Source organism: Antechinus flavipes, chromosome 5 (assembly GCF_016432865.1).
Source record: "Antechinus flavipes isolate AdamAnt ecotype Samford, QLD, Australia chromosome 5, AdamAnt_v2, whole genome shotgun sequence".
Lineage (NCBI taxonomy): Eukaryota > Metazoa > Chordata > Mammalia > Dasyuromorphia > Dasyuridae > Antechinus > Antechinus flavipes.
Window position 1 is genome coordinate 275,506,255 of NC_067402.1, and position 22,364 is coordinate 275,528,618.

General features: G+C 46.4%; 1 protein-coding gene across 1 annotated transcript in view; it reads left to right on the plus strand.

Annotated features, from left to right (window-relative positions):
* Window positions 1–900: 900 nt before the first annotated feature.
* CHPT1 (choline phosphotransferase 1) overlaps window positions 901–22,364 on the plus strand; it is a 31,055-nt gene continuing 9,591 nt past the window's right edge. The window contains exons 1-3 of the mRNA XM_051961050.1: window positions 901–1,242; window positions 17,017–17,164; window positions 21,005–21,146. Coding sequence (XP_051817010.1) covers window positions 916–1,242; window positions 17,017–17,164; window positions 21,005–21,146 — 617 coding nt within the window. The 5' untranslated portion in view covers window positions 901–915. The remainder of the gene's footprint in view (window positions 1,243–17,016; window positions 17,165–21,004; window positions 21,147–22,364) is intronic.

A 22,364-nucleotide genomic window follows, 5' to 3' on the forward strand; every position in this document is an offset into this window, starting at 1 on the left:
AACCAGTGGGTGGCCCGGTCTTGTGAGGTGAGGAAAGGGCAGCCCTAGTATCTAAGACCAAATAACCACTTTGTACAAGATCACTGACCTTGAACTGGAAAGAAGAATGTTAAAGGTCATCTCTAACCCAACCCTCTCATTTCACAGATGAGAAAACTAAGGCCCAGAGAAGAGGCTGGCCTCAGCTCCCACAAGCAGAGCCAGGATCCCAGAGGGACCTGCAGCCGGCAGGTGTCCTGCGACAAAAAGGAAATGACTGCAGGAGCCCCTTCTGGGTCTAGCTTCCAATTATGTGACTTCGTTGGGCCCCTCCCGGCCCTTTCCTCATTTGTAAAACCAGGAGCCTGGGCTGGGTGGTCTGAGCCTCGTCTTCTCCAATTGTAAAATAAAGAGCCTGGGCTAGGTGGTCTCTAGGGTCTCTTCCACCATTAGATCTATAATCCTTTGTAATACAGGGCAAAGTAAGGCATTACACGCGGCACGTGACCTTCCTGGGCCTCAGTTTCCCCAGCTGTAAAATAAAGAGCCTGGGCTAGGTGGTCTCTAGGGTCTCTTCCACCGTTAGATCTATAATCCTTTGTAATACAGGGCAAAGTAAGTCATTACACGCGGCACATGATTTTTCCGGGCCTCAGTTTCCCTTCTGTCGCTAGGGGCGGGGCCTCCGTTCGGGTACCCAAGCCTCGGACGCTCCCGGGGGAGAGGAAGACGCATGCGCGCGTGTGTCTCTTCCTCGGGGTGGCATGCCAGGGGCATGTGCGCATGTGCGCGCCGAGCCCCCGCGTGAGAGAATCGACGGCCCCGCCCCCAGGGCTCCGCCCCGCGGACCCCGCCCCTCCGTCGGTGTCCGCCTCTGGCAGTCCCTTCCTCCGTCCGTCCTGAGCTCGCTCGGAGGCGGCGGAGGCTGCGGCGGCCATGGCGGCCTTGGGGGCGGGCGGTGGGCACGGCGGCCCCGGCCCGAGCGGCTACCAGACGGCCCCGGCTGTCTGCGGCTTGGGCGCGTGGGTGCTGTGGGCGCTGTGGGACCCGCTGAGTCCCGCGCAGCTGCGACGGCTGGAGGAGCACCGCTACTCGTCGGCCGGCTCGTCGCTGCTGGAGCCGATGCTGCAGCCCTTCTGGAACTGGCTGGTGGCGCGCGTCCCGCTCTGGGTGTCGCCCAACGCCATCACCCTGACCGGGCTGCTCCTAAACCTGTTCAGCACGCTGCTGCTCATCTACTACTGCCCCACGGCCACGGAGGAGGTGAGGCGGGCCCGCGCCCCCCGCCGAGCGCCCCCGCGGGGAGGGGACGCACACCTGAGCTGACCCCCGCCGAGCGCCCCCGCGGGGAGGGGACGCACACCTGGGCTGACCCCAGCCGAGCGCCCCCGCGGGGAGGGGACGCACACCTGAGCTGACCCCCGCCGAGCGCCCCCGCGGGGAGGGGACGCACACCTGGGCTGACCCCAGCCGAGCGCCCCCGCGGGGGACGCACACCTGAGCTGACTCCAGCCGAGCGCCCCCGCGGGGAGGGGACGCACACCTGGGCTGACTCCAGCCGAGCGCCCCCGCGGGGAGGGGACGCACACCTGAGCTGACCCCCGCCGAGCGCCCCCGCGGGGAGGGGACGCACACCTGGGCTGACCCCAGCCGAGCGCCCGACGGGTTCCCGGGAGTGACACTGGCTGAGCGCGCCGTGGGGAAGGGGACGCCCTTCGACCCCCTGCCGAGCGCCCCGAGGGTTCTCCCGCACTGACACCCCTCTGAGCGCGGCGCGGGGAAGCGGACGCGCCGAGCGCCTCGGTTGGGGGTGGGAGGGAACGCCCCTGGCTGCACCTCCGCCGAGAGAGGGGATACACCTGTGCTGACCCTTCCCCTGTAGACACCTCCACTCCCAGAGCCCTTCAGTGATTCTCCCCGAGACACCCTCGCAGTCCCCATCCCAGACATCCTCCCAGCCTCCTTCACTTAGAGACCCTCTCTTCCCAACCTTCCCCCTGCCCTCACCCACCCGAGCCCCCTGTGCCTTCCCCTGGAGCCAGTGCCATCCCCCTTACCAACTGTGACCTTGCCGTCATCACTTCATCTCTAGGGGCCTTGGGAGACCCTCCCAGGAAGCCTTCCCAACTTCCCCCGGGCCTCCCCTCTCCCCAGACCTAAGGAAGACACTTCCCTGAGCACCCCACCCCCTGTTTACAGGCGAGGAAACGGAGGCGCACGGTCTCCTTAGCGTGAGAAGGGGCAGAGCCATTCTCCCTTGTCTCCAGCAGCTGCCACCTTTGACTTTGTGTGCTTCTTTTGGATCTTAGCTGAAAACCGTCAGAGTGTATTGGCCAAGACCTGAGTGATGGCCTTTGACCGTTTTCAGAGTCATGTTTGTTGCTCTTGGTTCTAGAAAGTCTTGCATTTCCTGTTACTTCTTATCAAAGATATCTTTTTTAAATATAACTTCCCTGAAACACACAGCCCTGCCTTTAAAAAAAAAAAAAATAGAGGGAGAAGGCCCAGGGTTCTGCTGCCCTGACCCCATTTACTTGTGCCATTATTATGCAGTGGAAGTAACTGGTGGGCTTTACTTTGGGCATCTCCTCCTAGCTTATTTTCATCCCTTTATTGTCTTTTTAAAGCTCCAAGGTTCGTCTGAGTATTGCTGATGAGATAGTAAAAATATCATTTATTATTTGAAAAGACTTTTCACAATATCCTGTTGCACTAAAGTATGAGCGGGAAATGTCAGAGTGCCCACACTTGGGATGGTTCTCCTGGGGTCACTTGATGAAATTTACTCTGGCAGCCTGGCTTCTGCAGAGACTTGGCAGGTTCCCAGTAGGGGCTACAGATGAAAGGAGGGAAATCAGCTCTTTAGAGTGCCTTGTGCTGGGGGAGGCAGGGAGAGGAGAAAGGCTGTTTGGTAAAAAAGATGTAAAATATATTGATCTCACCTGGTGCTTTGAGGGTGTTTTGTTTGTTTTGTTTTTTAGTCTTTGGGAGTTAAGCTTTGCCATGATACTCACCTTTGTGAATTGATTGAGAATGTGACATTTAAATCTATAAATCTGGGATGGTCAGTCAGCATTTTTCCTTCCAGAAGCCCCCTTTTTTCTCACCAAAGCCTCAAGGGCCTCATGGGGTTACTCTAAGATTCCAGTGAAGGTAACTTCTGGGTCACAGAAGAGAAACTCCGGGTCTGACGGGTCATTGAGGGTGACTCTGGTGTCTTCCTTCTGAGGAAGTCTTTAGTTTGTCCCGTTGTCTGGCCTCAGGGCAGGGACTGGTTTTGCTTTCTCTGTGTCCCCAGTGCTCAGGAACACAGTAGGGGCTTAATAAATGCTGGCCTTACTCCAGCCAGATGACCATAGCCTACTCCATTGCATTGTGGGTAGAGAATGGCTCTCTTCTGTCCAGGAAATTATCCCCTCCTGTTGTCCTCCTCCAGGGACCTGAGGCCACCCTAGAAATGACTTCCTACTCCCTGAACTTTTGCCATTCTCCCTGATTTAATGGCAACTCATTGAGGTCAGGGAGTGTTTCTTTTGTTATCCCTGTGGATTGCTTAGTAAATGCTCAATAAATGCTCCTTACAGGGTGTGTCTCACCTCATAGAGGGTAGGATTAGGAGTTTCATTTTTGCTCTATCCCGAGGGCCTGGCAATTGTAGGGTCTCCCTAATTGTAGAATGAATTTTTTTCATTAAAAAGGTTCATTGAGACTCCATCTAGGAGTCACCTGATGTTCTGCTGTGCCATGTCAACAAGTGTTCATTAGGTGCCGGGCACAGAGTCCCAGAAGCCGGCCCCTCTTCTCAGAAAAAGCACCCGGGACATTTAGGATGATATATAAGAATGTGGGACAGGGGCTGCTAGCCCCGTATCCATCCTTCTCAGCTGGGGCAGTAACTTTCAGAAATGAGCCGATCATGGGTCACAGAGACCTCGGATGACGGTGATCATATTCACAATAAAAACACTTGTCCTTCACCTTTCTTCCTATGCCCTTGAGGCTGAGGAGAAGGAAGAAGGCCCAGGCCCAGAATGGGCCCAGGAAAGCCTGCCTAAGGAGAGCTGGCCTCCACCAGTGTGTCAGTCAGTGTAGGCCTCCATGGTTACTCTGCTGTGAGTGGTTCCGCTGTCGTGAGGGACAGGACTAAAAGGGAAGTGAGTCCATGTTCCTTTTACCATCCTAGCGTGGAACAGTGGAAGGGGCCTCCAGGTGAAGCCTCTGATGCCCGGAGTAAAGAAGTGTCTCACCAGAGCCAGGATTCAGACCCAGAGTCTCTGAGCCAAATTAGGCTCTTTCCACCCCAACAAGCCTATGCTGAACTTACTCTTGACTTATCGGAAATCAGAATACTAGTTCTTTCGATCCCCTGTCGATTGGTGAGATTATTCAGCCAGCATGTCCCAGGCATGTGCACCCGGGCTTCAGAGCTACCTTTGAGTCTGCATTTACTCTAGAAAAGTACCTGAGCTTTGGGAGGTGTCCCGGATTTTGTCTAGAAACAGGAGCTGTCCAACTGCCTTTGTTGATGGGAGAGGGGTTTAGAGGCTCAGGAAAGCAGAGCTCTCCTTGCAGATTTTGGCTTCTTTTAGCCTGGGAAGTGAAGAGACCTGACGAGTGCAATGCTTTCTGCTCATTTAATTGAATCCCCCAGATCGGGAGAGCAAAAGTTTGGGTCGATCATATTTTCTTTTTAAAATACTTAGCTACTTTTTACTTTGAGATTTAATTTTAGCCAATATCTGTTTTAGGGAAGTGCAGACAAACACGGAGGTGAAGTAATTTTGCAATTTTCTTTGAATTAGACATAACTGTGAGTCATCCTAGTGGTTTATCCATTGTAAATGGTTCTGTTTTGTAGAGTGAGCTTGGTAGTCCGTTCTGTACAGAGTTTGTGGATTTTCTTCCTCATTTTGCAGGATGATAGAAACCATTGCCCTATGATATGGTCTGCCATTTCTACCCTGTTGTATTCTAGGCAAAGGAATTTCAGCTTCTTAAGGGCAAGGATGGTTTCATTTTTGTCTTTTCTCCTCAGTGTAGCATAGGGCCTGATTCTTGTGAAAACTTAATAATGACTTTTTGAATGAACCTATCCATGAATTAGTTATCCATAGGCTGAGAAGCTGCTCTTCCATTTACCTGTTATTATGTTTTCTATGCACCTTATTTAATGAAAAACTTGTCTGAATATTTAAGTTGCTCACCTGGTCTAATAATTGACACCTGCCATAAATCTTTCTGTATATCATTTAATCAGGTTGCTGTGGTTGATTTATTCTGAAGGCCTCTAAAAGCAAAGAATTACTTTTTTACTTTTGTAATATTTTTTTTATTTTTTGTAATTACTATTACAAAATAGTCCAAGCCTGTTAGTATAATCATGCTTCTTACAGCTTAAGTTTGTGGAATTTGGTTATTCAAAAACAGTTTTTGAGTTTCTGTAATTTGTAGGGGAAATTTTTTCAAGAGAAGGAGGTTTCCCTCATGTGAAGGGATATCATGGGTAAGAAGGCTCTGTCTGCTGGTGCGGACAGGTAGCTCTTGTCGGTGGAGACTCAAGGCCAGTGTGGGATAGGTGAGGGCAGCCCATCTTTCCCCCCAAATCAGCCCTCTCTCCCTCCATTGCTCCATGCTGTAAAGAAAAACCAGAGAGTGACAGACATATCAGGAGAGAGTTATTTGTGTATAGATGTAGGTGGGTGTTTTTTCCAATGGAAATTGGAATGTTTCAGTGGAAATGGAATGCTCATGAGAAGATCAGATGAAAAAGAGAAAGGGTATAATATTGTTATTTAGCATGTGATTGTCTTAAAAAACTTGTGCTCGCCCTGTTACTTTCCTACTAAAGCAGCAAAGACTCTCTCCTTCTCTTTCCACCCCTGTTTTGCTTGGAAGGATGGAGAAAATCCCTCTTGTGTTTAGAATGCTCCTGAAGGCTTTTCATATGTTTACATGCATTACAGATGGTGTGAATCAACCTTAGGGTTTCTTTCTGGGAAGGTTTTATCTTTGTGATCCATGATGGGCGGGGCCTGTTATATTATCCCATTTTCCCCACCCATCAGAATGTGTTTGCCCACTGTGTGGCCACTGCCCAATAAATATTTGCTGCTTGAGTGAGGTGGGCCTCTAAACTTTAATATCTGTGGATAAATCCTGTCTTGACTCTGCCTGAAAACCAACAGCTGGCTGAAAGTTATAATCAGGTTCTATCATCATGACAGTTAATGACTGTGACAATTTGATTTTTAAATGTTAATAATTTGGTATTTATTTTCCTTGGAATAGATGGAGTCAGGAAGACTTCGGGTTCCAGTTTAACTCAGATACTTATGAATGATGTGGCCTTGGGCATGCTTGTTCATTTCTTGAAGTCTCATCTGTAAAATGAGGTTTACTTCATAGGGCTCTTATGAAAATCTAATATTAAAACATCTCAAGCTAGGTCTTGTACTGACCGTCAGCTCTTTCTTTCTTAGGACCACAGGAGGGCTCTTAGGCCAGGATGCATTGTCCATCCCAGGTATCTTCCTCACCTCTCCTATCCAGGTAATAACACAGTCAGTTTTCTGGTTAAATCTGTTGAGGAAGTTGATTATATATTTAAGTATAGAGCAAATTGAGTACCTCACTATCCACTGAGAATTCATCTTGAACTCTTTACCTTTTTTCTACATTCCCTGGTGTGAATGCCTTTTTTTGTGCCAGAATTGATGGTTTGTTTTGGGGGGGGGTTCCTTTTTTTTTTATCAGAAGGTCATAGAACAGGATTGTTTCTATAGTTATATCTAGACAGTGTGGTAGAAGTGGTCCCTGGAAAAGCTGTGTGTTAAATTTTCAGTATGGACATTTACACTTCCGAAATCAGCAAAGGCTACAGACCCAAGGATGGATCTATTGTTTCGTTGATTGTCTACATTTAGGAAAGTGATAAAGAAAATGTTAATCATTCAGATTGAATTTAAAAGTGTATCTTGGGAACATTTATGTGGAGAGCCAGTTGTTAAAACTTTTCCCAGCATGCCTCTGGATATCTGGTGGTTAAATTTGCCCCTGGATATCTTCCAGAGACCCCTGGGCTGGGGGTCTTCCTGTAAGCTCAGTGATAGTTTGTAAAGGAAGCTGCAAAGAGGCTTTGCCAAGCCCACTGTATTTTCATGCCTAACAAGTAACAAACGCGTTGGGACCTTGTGCGCCACATCTTTAGTTAGAGATGAAATGGTAATGATGTAGCGGGGCCCGTGGCAAAGCCGCTGTCATTGGTAGCTGAGCTCCAGCCTTGCCAGGTAGCTGGGAGTAAGGCTAAAGCTCCAGGTTGTTTTGATGTGCGTTTCTGCACCTAGAACAACATCCCCGTCACTCTGTAGCCCAATCCCCTCTTCTTGAGGACCTTTCTGGGGCTGAGATCCCCTAGCACAGCAGGAGCTGGCTGCCCTGGGAATCACAGCTACTCCTCCCCCGGGACTGCTCCGCTCAGGCCCCAGCCTTGACCTTCAGCCCTGCAGCAGCAGCAGGCTTTGGGACTCGGCACCCTGGGTGTCCTGTAGACCTCCCAAACCAGCAGGGCTAAAATGTCCGATGGAGGTTCCCCCAGCCCCAAGCCAGCTGCTTTTGGGGGTCCGTTCTCTCCGAGTCGCCCATCTTTGCATCCTTCCTGTTTTCCTGGATGCCTCTTGTGGCCCTTCCACAGCCAAGCTTGTTCTTTCTCCCTCAGCAGCCTCTCTTAGCCACTTCCTGGCTCAGACGCTTTTCCTAGCCTTGATGTGATAGCCTCCTGGTTGGGCTCATTGCCTCCTCTCTCCCTTTTCCAATCGTTCCCCCCACCAAAGTGCCAAACACTTTCCTCAAACACAGGGAAGGCGCAGGAGGTGGTGCCATAAAAGTGTATGATGGGGTTTGTATCAAATCCTCGAGGCACTGAGGACCCCATTGGGTGGCTAGATCTTCGAGGGCAATGTGCAGGATGGACTGGGAGGAGGCAGGAGCATCCAGAGTTGCAGGGGAGCCCATGTTGTCCTCCCTTTCCCAGTAGGGAGGAGAGCTGCAGTCGGGGTCCGACTCGGTGGTTGCAGAAGACCAAGAGGTTATAAAATCCCCCAGAAGGGCAGGATGTGTCAGAAGGGCTCATCTCTGGCGTTGCTGTGGAGTTAGAAAAGGTTACATGGACACATGTAACAGGGACTGGTTCTTTGTGGTTCAGAATGCTCTAGAAATGCCCAAGGTAGGCAGCCTGGTACTCACTCATGTAGGGCCATCTTCAGGGGCTTCCCCTTCTCTTGCCCTCACCTGTCCTGCTCTCTGCCAGCCATATAGGGGGTAGATCAGAGTGGACTCTGCTTTTATTAGCCAGAGACCTTTGGCCAGTCTTCTGTAGATACAAATTCTGGTTTTAAAAAGTACTCATTGGGGAGAGCCCCATTGTTCTTGGGGTCAGAGGTTTTCCTTGGGATACAGAAGGGAAGCCCCCCAGAAATCCTGGAAGTGCAGAACCCTGGAGATGATGTAAGGAAAGGGGCTCTTGGCAGGTCGAGCTGCCCCTTGGACCAGCTGAAGCCCTGACTGAGTGCTCACTTGCTTCACGCCCCCATCTCTGGTCCCGGCAGAGCCTGAGATGGACCTTCCCAGCCACACGAACCTCCTCATTCTCCCTTCCCTGTCGGGACACGATGAGGTTTGTTCCGAAGCTGACAGACAGACAGAACAAAGATGTCTCTGACTGAGGCCGTTCCCTGAAATCCAAGGAGATAAGCCAGGCCTCCGAGGGTCGGAAGCCTTGGGAAGGAGCCCATGGGGTGACCCTGACTCTGAGCAAGGATTGAATCCCAAGACCAATGGGAACGCAGGAGCTCCTTGGGCCTGTGATTCCTGTATGATCAATGCTGTGGCTTCTCTAGCATATAGCTGGCCGGCTTCCCTCCACCCCCCAGTGAGAGGTGGCCCTGCTGGGGGCCCACGAAGGCCTTGAGAATGCCCTCAGAGGCGTCGAGGAGGCCCAGGAGCTGGCTGCCCTGGTGCCCGTGGAATCTGCCCCCACCCAGAGGAAGGGCCGGCTGAGGCTTCTGGGCCTACCAAGCCCAAGGTACCCTCCTTCCCCATAAAGACAGAAAGTGAAATCCTGAGAAAAACAATGGCCAGATAATAAAGCCCCAGGAGTGTCGCAGGAGCTCGGGACTTTCTTGCAGCCTGTAAAATTCTCCGGAGGAAATTTGTACTTTGTACCTCCCTAGGGGTGGCCTAGAAGGCCATTCCGGCCTAGGATTTGGTGTATGGCATGGAGGCAGCAGACTTGGAGCCCCAGTCCTGGGCCACTGATGGCAGGCCCTCCTGGGGGAGCTCTCAGCATGGGGCAACCCCAGTCACGGTACAAGGTTACTGAACCGCCCCCCCCCATGGCACCCTGGGGCAAAGGGCTGGAAGGCATCTGCCTTGTTCCTGCGCTGTTCTCTTCTTGACCTCTCAGTGCCTTTTATGAAAGGCAACGAGCATCACAGGGAACACCTTTAACAGTCACCCAGTCAGTCTACAAACCAGGTCCTCTCCCTGGGATCTGGGAATTCGCTTCTCGAAAGATGCCTTGCATTTCTTCCCAGCCGGCTCCTTTGGACCCCCCTCCCCCCCATTTTCTCCCTGCCTTAGTGGCAGGCCTCTGAGAAGGGATCCTCAGGCTTCCAAGGACACTGTCAGGAGCAGGGCGGTTGGACACCAGAAGGTGAAGAGCCCCGGTTTGGAGCACCAGGATAAGGACAGCCCAAGGACAGCCAGGGCGGCTCAGGCCTCGAGGAGCAAGGGAGGGCTGGGAGCAGGGCCTTTGTGCAGGAGAGCTGGGTCAGTTCTGTGACACCCGCTGGGCAGCGCACTGTGCCAGACGTGGCAGAGTTTGTTCTGGACGGACGCAGTTACAAGCTCCTTGGTCAAAAGTTAGAAGAGATCTCATGGGCCCACAAGAGGAACTGTGGCCTCTACAGCAAAAGCACAGGGCTTTCTGATTTAAGATGTACCCTGGAAACGTGAACTTGTGACACGCGCACCCCAGGGCCTGAGTCTCCTCTGCATCGAGCCCTTCCGAATCAGGCCCGGGGCATCTCAGGCCCCTTCCTCCTCCCTCCCTCTCCTCAGTCCCACAAGGAGGGATCACAAGGAGGGCTCTTTGAGGACAAAGAGCCAACTTTCTTTGCTTCTTTGTATTCAATATGTGGCCATGACAGCCAGATTATTCCTTAGGTGTCTGAGAGCCCTGAACAGTACATCCCTCCCCAACTGTCTTCTATTAAATCAGCCTTTAAATGGATATTTTCCTTGACTCCTTCCTGGATTTCAGCCCATCTTTTATCCCACATCTTCGTTCCATGGTGATCTTCATATCCTGGCATCCATAGCTCCTGTCAATTCATGACAAAACCCAGTATTTAAGTTAATTTACCCACCATGAGGACAATGATGGATGAAGTAATAGCAGCACCATAATAATCCCAAGCCAAGCTTCCCCAATATCAGTGTTATCCCTACATATCACAGCTCACTCATTAGTTTTTTTTTAATTTATCCTGAATTTTGAATAACAAACAATTTTATAACCATGGCAGACACAAAAAGAGAATTCTGCACTAAATGGTGAATCTCCATTTTCTCCATCTTTTTTCCTGCATCCTTCCAAATTTCTGTTTACTTCTTTGTATGTTTAAAAAAAAAAAAAAAGTGAACAATGGCCCTCTTTTTCCTCAGTCATTCTTGCTAACCCCTCTTCTCTCCCAACTACCCTGCCCAATTGATTAAGCGAAAACAATGGGGAAAAAATGTCAGGTAACAAATAAGCAGAGTTAAACAATGCCCCTCCCCCAGTGACCGTGTCCAGACCTGTGTGCTTGTGTCTCCCCCGAGCATCCATCCCTTCTCTGTCAGGAGGTGGGTAACATGCACCACATAATGTGGTTGACTTTCTGGAGATGTGGGTGGCCATTGCCTTGGCCAGAGCTCTTTGGTCTTTTGGAGTTATTTTTCTAGACATTGATGTGATCTGAGTCCTCCCGTGTCAGTCTCCTTCATCTCCCGTGACCTGGGATTTCCTGAAATCGTCTTTCATCGTTTCTCCAGACCAGGCACATTTCATTCCTATTTCACAATATAGCCAGTCAATTCCTAACTACGTAAGGCTGATCTCCAGCTCTTTGCTTTTCTTTCAATCCTTCCTTCGAGATTCCTACTGAGTCCTGGCACCTCAGCAGATTTTAGGAGAATGAGCTGTTTTTCCTCCATGTACCAGCTTCGAGCTTCTCTCATATGAGTCTGGGGCCTGGACCTGTGGGAATTTGTTCCCTGTTCTTCAGGATATCTAAGCATGGCCATCCCCTTGGTCCCAAGCCAGGCCTTTGTCCAGTTCCGTAGAAAAGGTGACAGCCTCAGAGGAGACAAAGGAGCACATATGAACAGCGGGAGAAAGGTCCTGGCAACAAGTGGGCTTTAGTGTCTGAGAGTGGGGGAGCCAAAGACAGCCCCTCGCTTGTGAGCCTGAGGGACATGGGGCGCCCTGGTGGGAACAGAAACAAGAAGAGCAGACAGGGAGTGGAACGGTTATATATTTGGTTTGGGGCCCGAGTCCTGCTGTCTGCAGCATGTCCATCAGGCAATCGATCGTGTGTACTCTAGGTCAGGAGAGCCAAGAGTAAGTGAGCCAGAAAAGATAGGGCAGGACAGAGCCTGGGGATGCCTGCACTTGGTGGGTGCGAGCCAGTGAGGAGCCTGAGAAGAAGAAGGAAGTGGTCATGTTCATCTTCCACCTCTGGAAAGGAGTGATCCTCAGGAAAAGGGTGACCAGCAGTGTCCTTGGCTGAGGAGGATGGGGAAGGCCGTTAGAGCTGGCGCTCTGGAGAGCCTGGAGCTGGGGCGGTAAACCTGGTTGCAGAGGGAGGAAAGGACCAATAGATCTGCCCTCCTCAAGCTCAGCTGCCAAAGGGAGAAGCCAGGAGGGATCACTCAGGAGCTGGACGGAAGGGAAGGGCCACCTGGGAAGACTCTGAGAGAAAGGAAATGCTGGAGAAGACAACGGTCCCTTGTGCACCTGGAAGCTGTGGGACTTGTCTGGGATCCTACAGCTAGAGTCTGAGGCTGCATTTGGCTCCAGACCTTCTGTTCCAGGTTCAAAATAAACAGCTTTGAGAGACCGCCTCATCCATCCTCAGTGTTATCTCAGCATGTGAAAATGGAGAATGAAGGAAGAGGTGGTGGCTATCACTGTGACTTTATTTTAACATAATCAGCCATATTTAACTCGTCTAATAAGCCCTGTTTCTTTCATTGAGGAGAAAAATTCCCTTCTTCATTCTTTAATTGGGATAAATACTTGATTCCATTTTCTTCCCTGTTTTCTAGAATTCTTAAAAAAATAGTTTTGTCTCCTCTTCATCTGGAATTTGCTGAAATATAAGATGTAAGATCTGAATTCAAATCCCTTTCCTACCAAACTGCCAGTTTTTCTCAAGTGTGCTTGTTAAATAAAGACTTTTCTTCCAGTTTTTATTCCTAAATGTTTTGTCAGCCATCATTTTTACATTATATATCTAATATATTTTATATTATACACCAGGCATCTGGTATATTTAATCGATCTCAGTAACTTATTTATCTGTTTTGATGAGAGCCCCTTCATGATATGTTTAAAGTCTAGGAATCCAAAACCCCCTCTGTTGGCTTTTCATTTCCAAGATACTTTCGATACAGTTGCCCATTCAAAATTTCATGATAATTTTTTCTGGTTCCATAAAGAAGCCATCTAATGTTTTGATTGATGTTACATTAAACGAATTTTATATAAATATGGTTTTATTCAGTTTGTCATCCAAAATATAGCAGATATTTTTAGTCTTAATTTTTACACAGATCAAGTTTGTAACAAGGCTATTAATTACAAGAAAGGTTAACAGCAAAAAGCTTTGCTTTAAAACAAAAATGCTCCAATTCCTCCCTCCTATTTTGTTGAAGTCATGGGGATTTCCCAATCTGTGTCCACATCTTGTGTTAATCTTGCTGTTTTCAGAACTTCTCTAAATTTTATCTTTTTAACGGTTGTTGCCTAGGTTTTTTAAAACGCATTGATCTACATTGAATATTAATGTTTAGGAAGCATCCCAAAATGGTTTTGTACTTTAAAATGACTACTTTCAAGGTATTTGTTTTTATGTTGTCTACTGAAAACAAAACCGTTAAAGGAAATTATTTTTATTGTGTATCAATAAGATTTTATAAACCCAAATGAAGTTATGAATTCATTAATTTATATTATCCTATCAATTTAAAAGTATTAATGAAATTCTTGTTTTCCATATGAAAGTTATGTCATAGTTTCTCATATTAAACTTGCAATCAAGCAGAGTATTCTGAGATAAATTTCTATACCCAATAGAGTGTTTCTGCTATTCTCTCTTTGAGCCAGTTCTGATGAGAGTAAGGTTCAAGCACTCCGCTCCCCCAATTCCACCATCTCTTCCTCCATTTTAAAAGCTTTTTCTTGCCTCTTTTATGTGAGAGATTTTCCCCATTCTACTTCTCCCTTTCCTTTTCTCTTAATCTATTTCTTCTTTTTATCCCTCAATTTTACTTTTTTTTACATATCCTATCATATTCAACTCACACCTATGTCATCTATAGTGTATTTTCCTTCTAACTGCCCCAGTAATGATAAAGTTCTTAGGAGTTCCAAGTATTGTTGTTTTCCCATGTAGGAATGTAAACAGTTTAACCTTATTGAGTCCCTTATGGTTTCTTTTTGCTTGCTTTTTTTATGCTTCTTTTAAATCTTGTATTTGACAGATATTTTATTCAGTTCTGGTCTTTTCATCAGGAATACTAAAAAGTACTCTATTTCATTGAATGCCCATTTCCCCTCCTGAAGAATTATACTCCGAGTAGGTCATTCTTGGTTGTATTCCTAGCTTCTTTGCTATGTAAAATATCATATTCCAAGCCTTCTGATCCTGTAATGTAGAAGCCGCTAAGTCTTGTGTTATCCTGAGTGGCTCCACTAGACTTGAATTGGTTTTTTCTGGCTACTTCTATTATTTCTTCCTTGACTTGGGAACCCTGAAATTTGGCTATAATATTCTTTTTGGGATCTCTTTTAGTAGATGAGGGTGGATTCTTCCCATTTCTATTTTACCCTCTAGCTCTGGGATACTAGGGCAGTTTTCCTTGATAATCTCTTGAAAGATAATGTCAAGGCTCTTTTTTTTGAATTATGACTTTCAGGTAGTTCATTAATTCTTAAATTATTTTTCATCAATCTCTTTTTCAAGTCAATTGTTTTTCCAATGAGATATTTTCCATTGTCTTCCATTTTTTCATGTTTTGATTTTGTTTGTTTTCTGAGGTCTTGTTGAAGCTTTCAGATGGTTAGAGTTCATCTATCTTCAGATGGACTAATTCATGAAATGGCTCCAGGCCCTTCCAGAAAGACCCTCCATAGCTCTTGGTAGCCCACTACTAATGATGTCATTGTTAAACCACCTTAAGATCACAATAGTGCACAGCGTTTATGCATCAGCATGAGTGAATTTTCCATGTTCTCCAAGGAACACCAGAGGTCATGAATATGAATAATTTTGTCCAGTATAGTTTGAATGTTAAATTGCATTTTAATTCTTTGAAAAATAATCACGAGCATAGTTTATAAATTCTATATGAATAATGGGGATTTGTATGAGTTTGTTATTTATATGTTATATAAAACTCTGCATGAGTTTTAAAATGAAGAAATTTAATTAGTTTCTCCTGCCCATTTCAGTTCCATATTTGGGGCACATACCTGTGCAAGTACATAGTTGTGTAGTAACCCATGTTCCACACCAGAGAATAGAAAAAAAAGAAAGACTGGATTCAAGGCAATTCTAACAGACTTGTGATAGAAAGAGCCATGCGCATCTAGAGTGTGTATCAAAGCAGAGTATTGCCCTTTTTTTATTGTTTTTTTTTCTTTCACCTTTTGATCTGATTTTCCTTGTGCAGCATGACAAATATGGAAATACGTTTAGAAGAATTGCACGTGTTTAACCAATATTGGATAACTTGATGTCTAAGGGAAGAGGAGTGAGAGGGAGAGGGGGGGAAAATTTGGAACACAAAGTTTTGCAAGGGTGAATGTTGAAAACCATCTTTGCATGTATTTGGACAAATAAAAAGCTATTAAATTTAAAACAAACAAACAAACAAAAAAAGCTTACATGCTAAAAAGCATTGCTTAGAAGATAATTAGTGCCCACTGCAGATGAGAGAAAGGTGCTACATCAAGATGGCTTCCCAGCTACTCTTAAGTATAAGAAGAGTTCATCTCTGTATTGCAGATGATGTTCCATCAGAGGGCAAAAAGTGGAGGGAAGGGAATCCAGGTACCTGCTCTTCCAGATTTATATTTTGGGAACCTTCAGCTCAGAAATTTGCTGAGGGCAATAAGTGTGAGATATCAGGATTTCCTCATTCTGTTAAGATGAGCTAAGGACAAGGGATAGCGGAAGATGTTCACGTTTTCATGAGCTTTGATGCCTTTTGGACCAGATGGATAGCTATCTGAAAGGATTATTGGGGAAAGAGGAAGTTTTAAGTTGTTTTAATTTAATTTTAGGTTGTTTTTAAGCAAAGAAAGCCTAATATAGTACTTAGAGGATATTAGTTGACCATGATTCCCCTTGAGTTCTGGGAATTACTTTAGTTTATTTCCTCTAGTGGGAATCAAAAGTTTGTCCCCTCAGGATTCTACAGTGCTAATGCAGAATCTAGAAAGGAAAAGAAATAAATTCCAATATACAAAAACCCCAGCAAGGGGTGAAAAGCCTAATTCATTAATATGGCTTATTTTTTTTTTTTTTGCAAACAATATCTATTCACTTTTATTCCACAGAATTTTAAGAAGCAAAAAATCTTATATACAAATTAATAAGGGTGATAAGAAACCACACAGCTGCTCCCAACTCCAGCTCTATGCATAACTTAAGGCTTATGTGCTTCTGCCTCTTGTGCATTCTTATCAAATTCATGAAGATCACTAAGTCATTTAATGATAAAATCGGGATCAAAAAGGATCCGGGCAGACTAAAATAATGGTAAATGTAATAATCCTCCTCTCCTGCTCTCACCAAGGTAGGTCTGGTGTTACAGGTAACCAGCAGTGTTACAGGTTACCAGCAATGTTAAAGGTAACCAGCCATTCCTGCCTTCCATCTCATCCAGTGCTTATCAAGGTGAACTCCAGTAAACTGCCACTGGAGAAGCTCCACCACTGGAGTGGTGATATTAGACTTCCTCACCTTCCCTTGGTCTTTCCTGGATACGACTAAAGCACATGGGCTGACCTTCAGTTTTCCCTCATTCTTTCTCTTTATATCCTTTTTCCCCAGGTCATGGAATGGCCATGACCAAGGAATGTCCAACTTCCTGGTGAGGAGCTTTAACCATCTGGATCCAGGCAAGGCCTTGGGAAGCAGATACTGCCTTTTGCTGGCTCTGTATTAATTAGCTGACATTTAACAGAGAGGCACAAAAGTCCTCCTTTATCAGCTGCACAAGTATAGGATGAGGGAGACAGGAAATCTCTCTGAAAAAAACAAGGGGGAAATCGTCTGTTCTAGGCAGAGTGATGGCCGTCTGGGAGGGGAAGGAGAGAAGGATGCAGGGATCCAGGGGAAGTATGATCGCAAGCTAGCTGTCAAAGTCAGAAGAGGGTGTTTGCACTAGATCACTTCCAGGGCCACTTCTGACTTGAAGATTAACCTTTCATGAGTTAGATAACCTCAGTGCAGAAAAGAACGGTGAGCCAGCATCGGCTGGGAGAGTGCCACAGGAAATAACGGGAAGAGAGAATAGAGCTCTATTTTTAAAGCTTTGATTACTCGGCCTGCCTTAAAATATATTGAATGATTTCAAATTAACTGTCATAAGAAACCGTAATAGTAAACACAAAAGAATAGGTGTAGATTGGACGCATAGAGTGTTAGTTACTTTTGGCCAGAAACTAATTAGTTGAAATTAATGGTCTTTATGTTATGTTTTATTTAGGCACCATCTTGGGTATTCCTATCATGTGGCCTGGGCCTCTTTATCTACCAATCACTGGATGCTATTGATGGAAAACAAGCCAGAAGAACAAATAGTTGTTCTCCTTTAGGGGAACTTTTTGACCATGGTTGTGATTCAGTTTCCACAGGTAAATCAATAGAATTTTCAATTCAGTTTGTATAGCATTAAGATCTCAAGGTCTGCTATAGATCTTAAGCAGCTTCAATCTTGCTACTTTCTGTTTTTTGGAAAGAGCTAAAGCTTTTTAGAGCAGTGTTAGCACGTATACATAAGAATGTGGATGTACTCAGCTCCATGTCTAGGTGTTGTTGTGATTTGGATCCCTTAGGAGCTGTGGGTGAGAAAACGCCCTCTCCAGGGGCTGATGGGACAGTCTCACAGAGTTGCCGAGGATCCTGAGATCTTATTATCTAACATCATAAAGGACACTGGAGAATCCTAGTTGGACCTTCTGACCAACTGTGGGGCCTGGCCTTGGATCTACTCTGCCAAAAGTGCCCCTGCATTTTATGCTCTGGCTGTATTTCCAAATTCAGTTCACATTAAGCATCTGTTATGCACAGAGTAGTTAAAAAGTGGGAAAAAACTGAGTTTTATGTAATTAGGTAATTCCTAGATCCACTTTCTCATTCTCTTACACTTGTCATAAATTCAGGGATGCCACGTGATAGGCAGCAGCCCCCAAGTAATAGTCTGTTTTTAAAGCCAAGTGAGCTCTTACTATTATCAATGTTGTACTGAATCCTGGAGTAGAACAGTTGTCAGTCTCATCCGTGATTACCGGCTAAATCACCACTTTGGGAAATTCAGAAAGATTTTTAAAATACTGGGTTTTCCTAAAGTGAAGAAGACACACATATTGTCTGTTCCAAGCCAGTAAGTAACTTCTGGCAAAGCTGGTAAAGTGAAAAGCCAATCACCCTAGCAACACCCCAGCAAGGATGACACAGGGCCCCATGAAGCCAGAGCACATAGATACCTGCATCACACCGGAGGCCCGAGGCCAGAGGGTGGGAGGCCCGAGGCCAGAGGGTGGGAGGCCCGAGGCCGGGTGGTGGGAGGCCTGAGCTGCGAGGTCTCTGGCTGGGCTTTGGAGCTGCACAAGCTGACATTCCCAGCAGGGGAGTGAGCCGGAGGCTCCTGCGCTGCTATGGCCGGGCACTTCTCGCCAGCCCCATTTGGAGGCCTGATTGAGGCCCGCTGTAATGCGAATCCTTGTTCGTGAGCACCCACAGAGCAGAGGCTGGGCTCCAGCAGGCAGGAAGCCAGAACCAGGCTGGTTTTCTCTCGAGCCCCATCAGTGTTATCCCGAGGATGGAGCAGCTCGTAACTGCAAGAAGAAATGAGCCGAGGCCATGTGATTATGGGTCACCAGCACCTGGGCACCCAGCTCCCTCTGCCCTGCCCCAGTCTCAGACAAAGAAGGCGGCAGCCCCTCCTCCCGGAAGCTCAGTGCAGCCAGAGACTGACGGGGCCTGGCCAACCCCAGGGCACAGGCCCCAAAATCCCAGCCCAGAAACTGCGACTCGACATAGGAAACAGAAGACAAGTCCTGATGCCATGAAGCCCTCCTTTGAGTCAAGGCAGGCTCAGAACAAAGCTAGTGACTCCCGGTGAGTTGCAGGCAGCGCCTCAGAGAAAGTGGCCTGTCCTCAGCAGCTTTGAGGGGCTGCAAGAAAGGCCATGGGAGCACCCGAAGAGAGAGCATACTGTGCAGAAGAGGAAGGGGAGCTGTACCCAGAGACTGGGAACCCTGAAAAATAGAAAGGAGCCAACCCAACTCAGGTGATGCATGAGATAGGATGGAGATAGAGACTGAGAAAGTAGGGAAAGGCCTGAAGTATGTCACTGCTCTCAGAAACAGATGGGCAGGAAAGCAGCTTGGGAAGGTAGGACCAGTATCTCCCCCAAACAGGACCCAAACCCTATGTGCCCCATTTCAACACACCACAAAAGAAAATGGCCTGTAATTAAATCGGGAAAATGGAATAAAAATGGAAAGAATTCCCCTCCTGGGGAAAAACTTTTAAATATTATAGCCCAAATCTAAACCTTCCAGGTCAGAGAAAAACCACAGCAAACATCCCTACGGAAAGATTTCAAGTCCTGGTGAGCCGGTCAGGTTCTCACAAGAGGCTGCTGTAATTCCTATGAAGGAAGAGAAAATTGCAGTAAGATAGAAAGGGCCCCAAATGAGACTTACACCCAAGAATAACCACGGCTACAAAACCAAGGGCAGTCCTGCACAGGAAAATAGGGCACTCAGTGGAATAGAGGGCTCTGAATGAAACAGGCTTGTTGAAAAGATGGACTCTTAGACAAACATGAGACAAAACTTAGAAAGGCAAATACACGTGAGCACTTTGAAGGGCTAAAAGGTGATCAAGGGTCTTTGTCCTTTCTTTGTCATACTCTTCCCATACCCTTTAGTGGCTCTGGAAAGTTGTGTGTGTGTGTGTGTGTGTGTGTGTGTGTGTGTGTGTGTGTGTGTGTGCGCGCGCGCATGAAATGGGAATGGGAGAGAGAGGGACTGAGACTTGAATAGCTCCCTTTCAGACCGAGACAAATCTAACAAAAAAGACAAACTGAATAGAATCTTAGAAAAGTTAGGGAATCAGAGGGGGCCACAAAACCAGCAATTCTTAATCCCTTACTATACAGTAAGGAAAGCCAAAGACAGTCCTTGCCTTAAGATGTTTCCTTTTTCATTTTTTATGGGGTGTTTTGGGAAAGATTAACAAAGTTGCTGACTTGACTCCAGCATCATGGCTTCACCTTTCCAGCTTCCCATGTAATTCACTCTCATGGGAAAGACAACTCCTCAAAAGGAACTGGAAAACAGGAAGAAAGGGATAAAGGTGCCAGCCTGCAGGTGTGGTGTGGAAATCTGGAAGGTCCAAAGCCCAGCCAGGAGAATGCAGGTTCGGCAATAGGAAGAGAGAACTGACCTAACTGAGGGCTGGTCGCGGGGATGCAGGATGTTCCCATGAAAGGCTGAAGATGAGACATGGCATCGAAATTCAGAAAGTCGGGAACACTGCTGGAAAGGTGAAGGAGGATGTCTATTTCTTTTTAGCTTGTCTGCCCTTTTTGGGTAGTAGGGCAGAAGGATCAAAAACACTTTTTAAATGCAAGAAAGTAGAAATAAATTCAGCCTTTACCAATCACAACAATATAATCGATAAAAGGTTGCTTGAAGAAAAGCCTCAAACTTAAATGGAAACTAAGCAATAAAACGCTGAAGAATTGTGGTTCAAATTCTAGTGGCTTCCATTGTTTCTAGGATATATCTAAAATTCCTGTTTCATTTTGAAAGGCCTACGACCTCAGCTCCATCCTGTCCTGCCAGGGACACTCCCTCTCCTCATACTCTCACTGCCTGCATAAGCCCCCTTGACTTTCTCACAGAGTATCTGGGAGATCATTTACCCAAAGGCTTTAAGATAGGAGATGGAAAAATGAGGAAATACAGCCAATCAGCCAGCTGATAGGAATCCACTGGAATGGGGGTAATCTGTTTGTCCCTTGGGCAGGTTCCAGTGATGAGAGCCTGGAGGCAGGGAATCCAGCCTGAGGTCCACCCGTGGCTTTAAAGTGAAAGCCTTAGAGATGTAACAAAATGGTCAAGGTTGGCTTGTGAGGGGATGACACTAATTGCCACTCTTGTGTCAGCCGGGCTCCCAACTTTTGGTAGTTTGTATTGCATGGAATGGCTTAGTCCCCTTGTCGTGTGCATGAGACACAAATGGGAGATCCCGCTTGCTGTCTTTACTCTACTCTCTGAAGCCTCACAGGGCCCTTGTGCCCACATGCATGGCTCTGAGAAGAGCCCAGCCTGTTTGAATAATTCCCTCCTGGTTGGTTCTCTCTGAATTTGCCCCATGCTCCTGGGCAGAGTCCTCTGTGGATTTTAAAGTCACAACTATCTTAAACTGCTTCCTAATTGTAGGTCCACTTTCTCTTTCAGTATTTGTGTCTCTTGGAGCCTCCATTGCTGTTCGCTTGGGATCAAATCCTGACTGGTTATTTTTCTGCTGTTTTATTGGGATGTTCATGTTCTATTGTGCTCATTGGCAAACCTACGTATCGGGAGTACTAAGATTTGGAAAGTAAGTAGATTTTGTTAACTTGTACATAACGAAGGGAGTAGTATTTATTTTTAGTATTTTGGTGATCGGCTAGCAGGCTTCAGTTATCCGTGCTGATGGGAGATGAACATATCATAATTAATGATGTTACTTTTCCTGCCAAGCCTTTTACCAGAAATATTAAAAGGCAGCAAAATTGATGGATATAAATCACATCTCTGTTTCCCAGGTCATGCTTTAGCTGGGGATTCTTCACTTGGAGTCAACAAGTTCACATTTGTTCTTTTAAATATTTGACTCACTGCATTTCAAACCAGAATTTGGTTTTGTCATTTATTTTATGCCCTTAAATACATGATTCTGGGAAGGGATCCTGAGGTTTCTCCAAACACTGCCTGAGGAGTCCAGGACATAGAAAAAGGTGCAGAATCACCTGGGCTGACCCAAAGTGACTACTTAGGAGCAGAATGGAGGGAGCGAACTTTGTCTGCTCCCACACCATCTACTTATAAAAGTATTCGAGAAATAGATTGTAATGTGTGGGCTAGCTTTCTGGAGGTCCTCCGGAAGGGCCTTGGTCTCATCAGGTTAGACACCATGAGAAAGGACGAGAATAGAGTCTAAAGTCTTTATTGTCTCTTACCCAGTCTGTTTCCATCACAGTCTGTGTCTGACCCAGTCTGTCCCAGTCTCCTCTAGCAGTCTGACTCAGTCGGAGTCTGACTTTGTCCCCAGTTTAAATACCCTATTACAATTATGTCATGTGTGAACTGCAGAATCATTACATCACCATGCTAAGTACTATGTGTGAACTAGAGAACTATTATCTTATCAGTTCCACTGAGTTAACACCTTGTTTCAAGTATACTTCTCCAGAGTTCCGGCTCTCTATGATAGATGTCACAACCTAACAGCATACGTTATTTGAGATCATCTCTCTCTCTCTTTGATAAGAATTGTTGGGAAAACTGGAAGTGGTTTGGCAGAAAACGACTTTAAACCAACAGCTTGTACCATATACCACAGTAAGAAGTATTCAAGATGGACAGCCTGAATTTGAAAGAAAAATCATAAAATCTTTGAAAGAATAAATTTGCTTAGCTGTAGTTTCTCAACCAAATAAGAGAGATAATCACAAAGGACAAAGTAGTGATTGTTATACATGAAGTTGATAAGGTTTTGCACGAACAAAATCAATGCAGCTGGCATAAGAAGGTAAGCTATCAGTTGGGGGGAAAG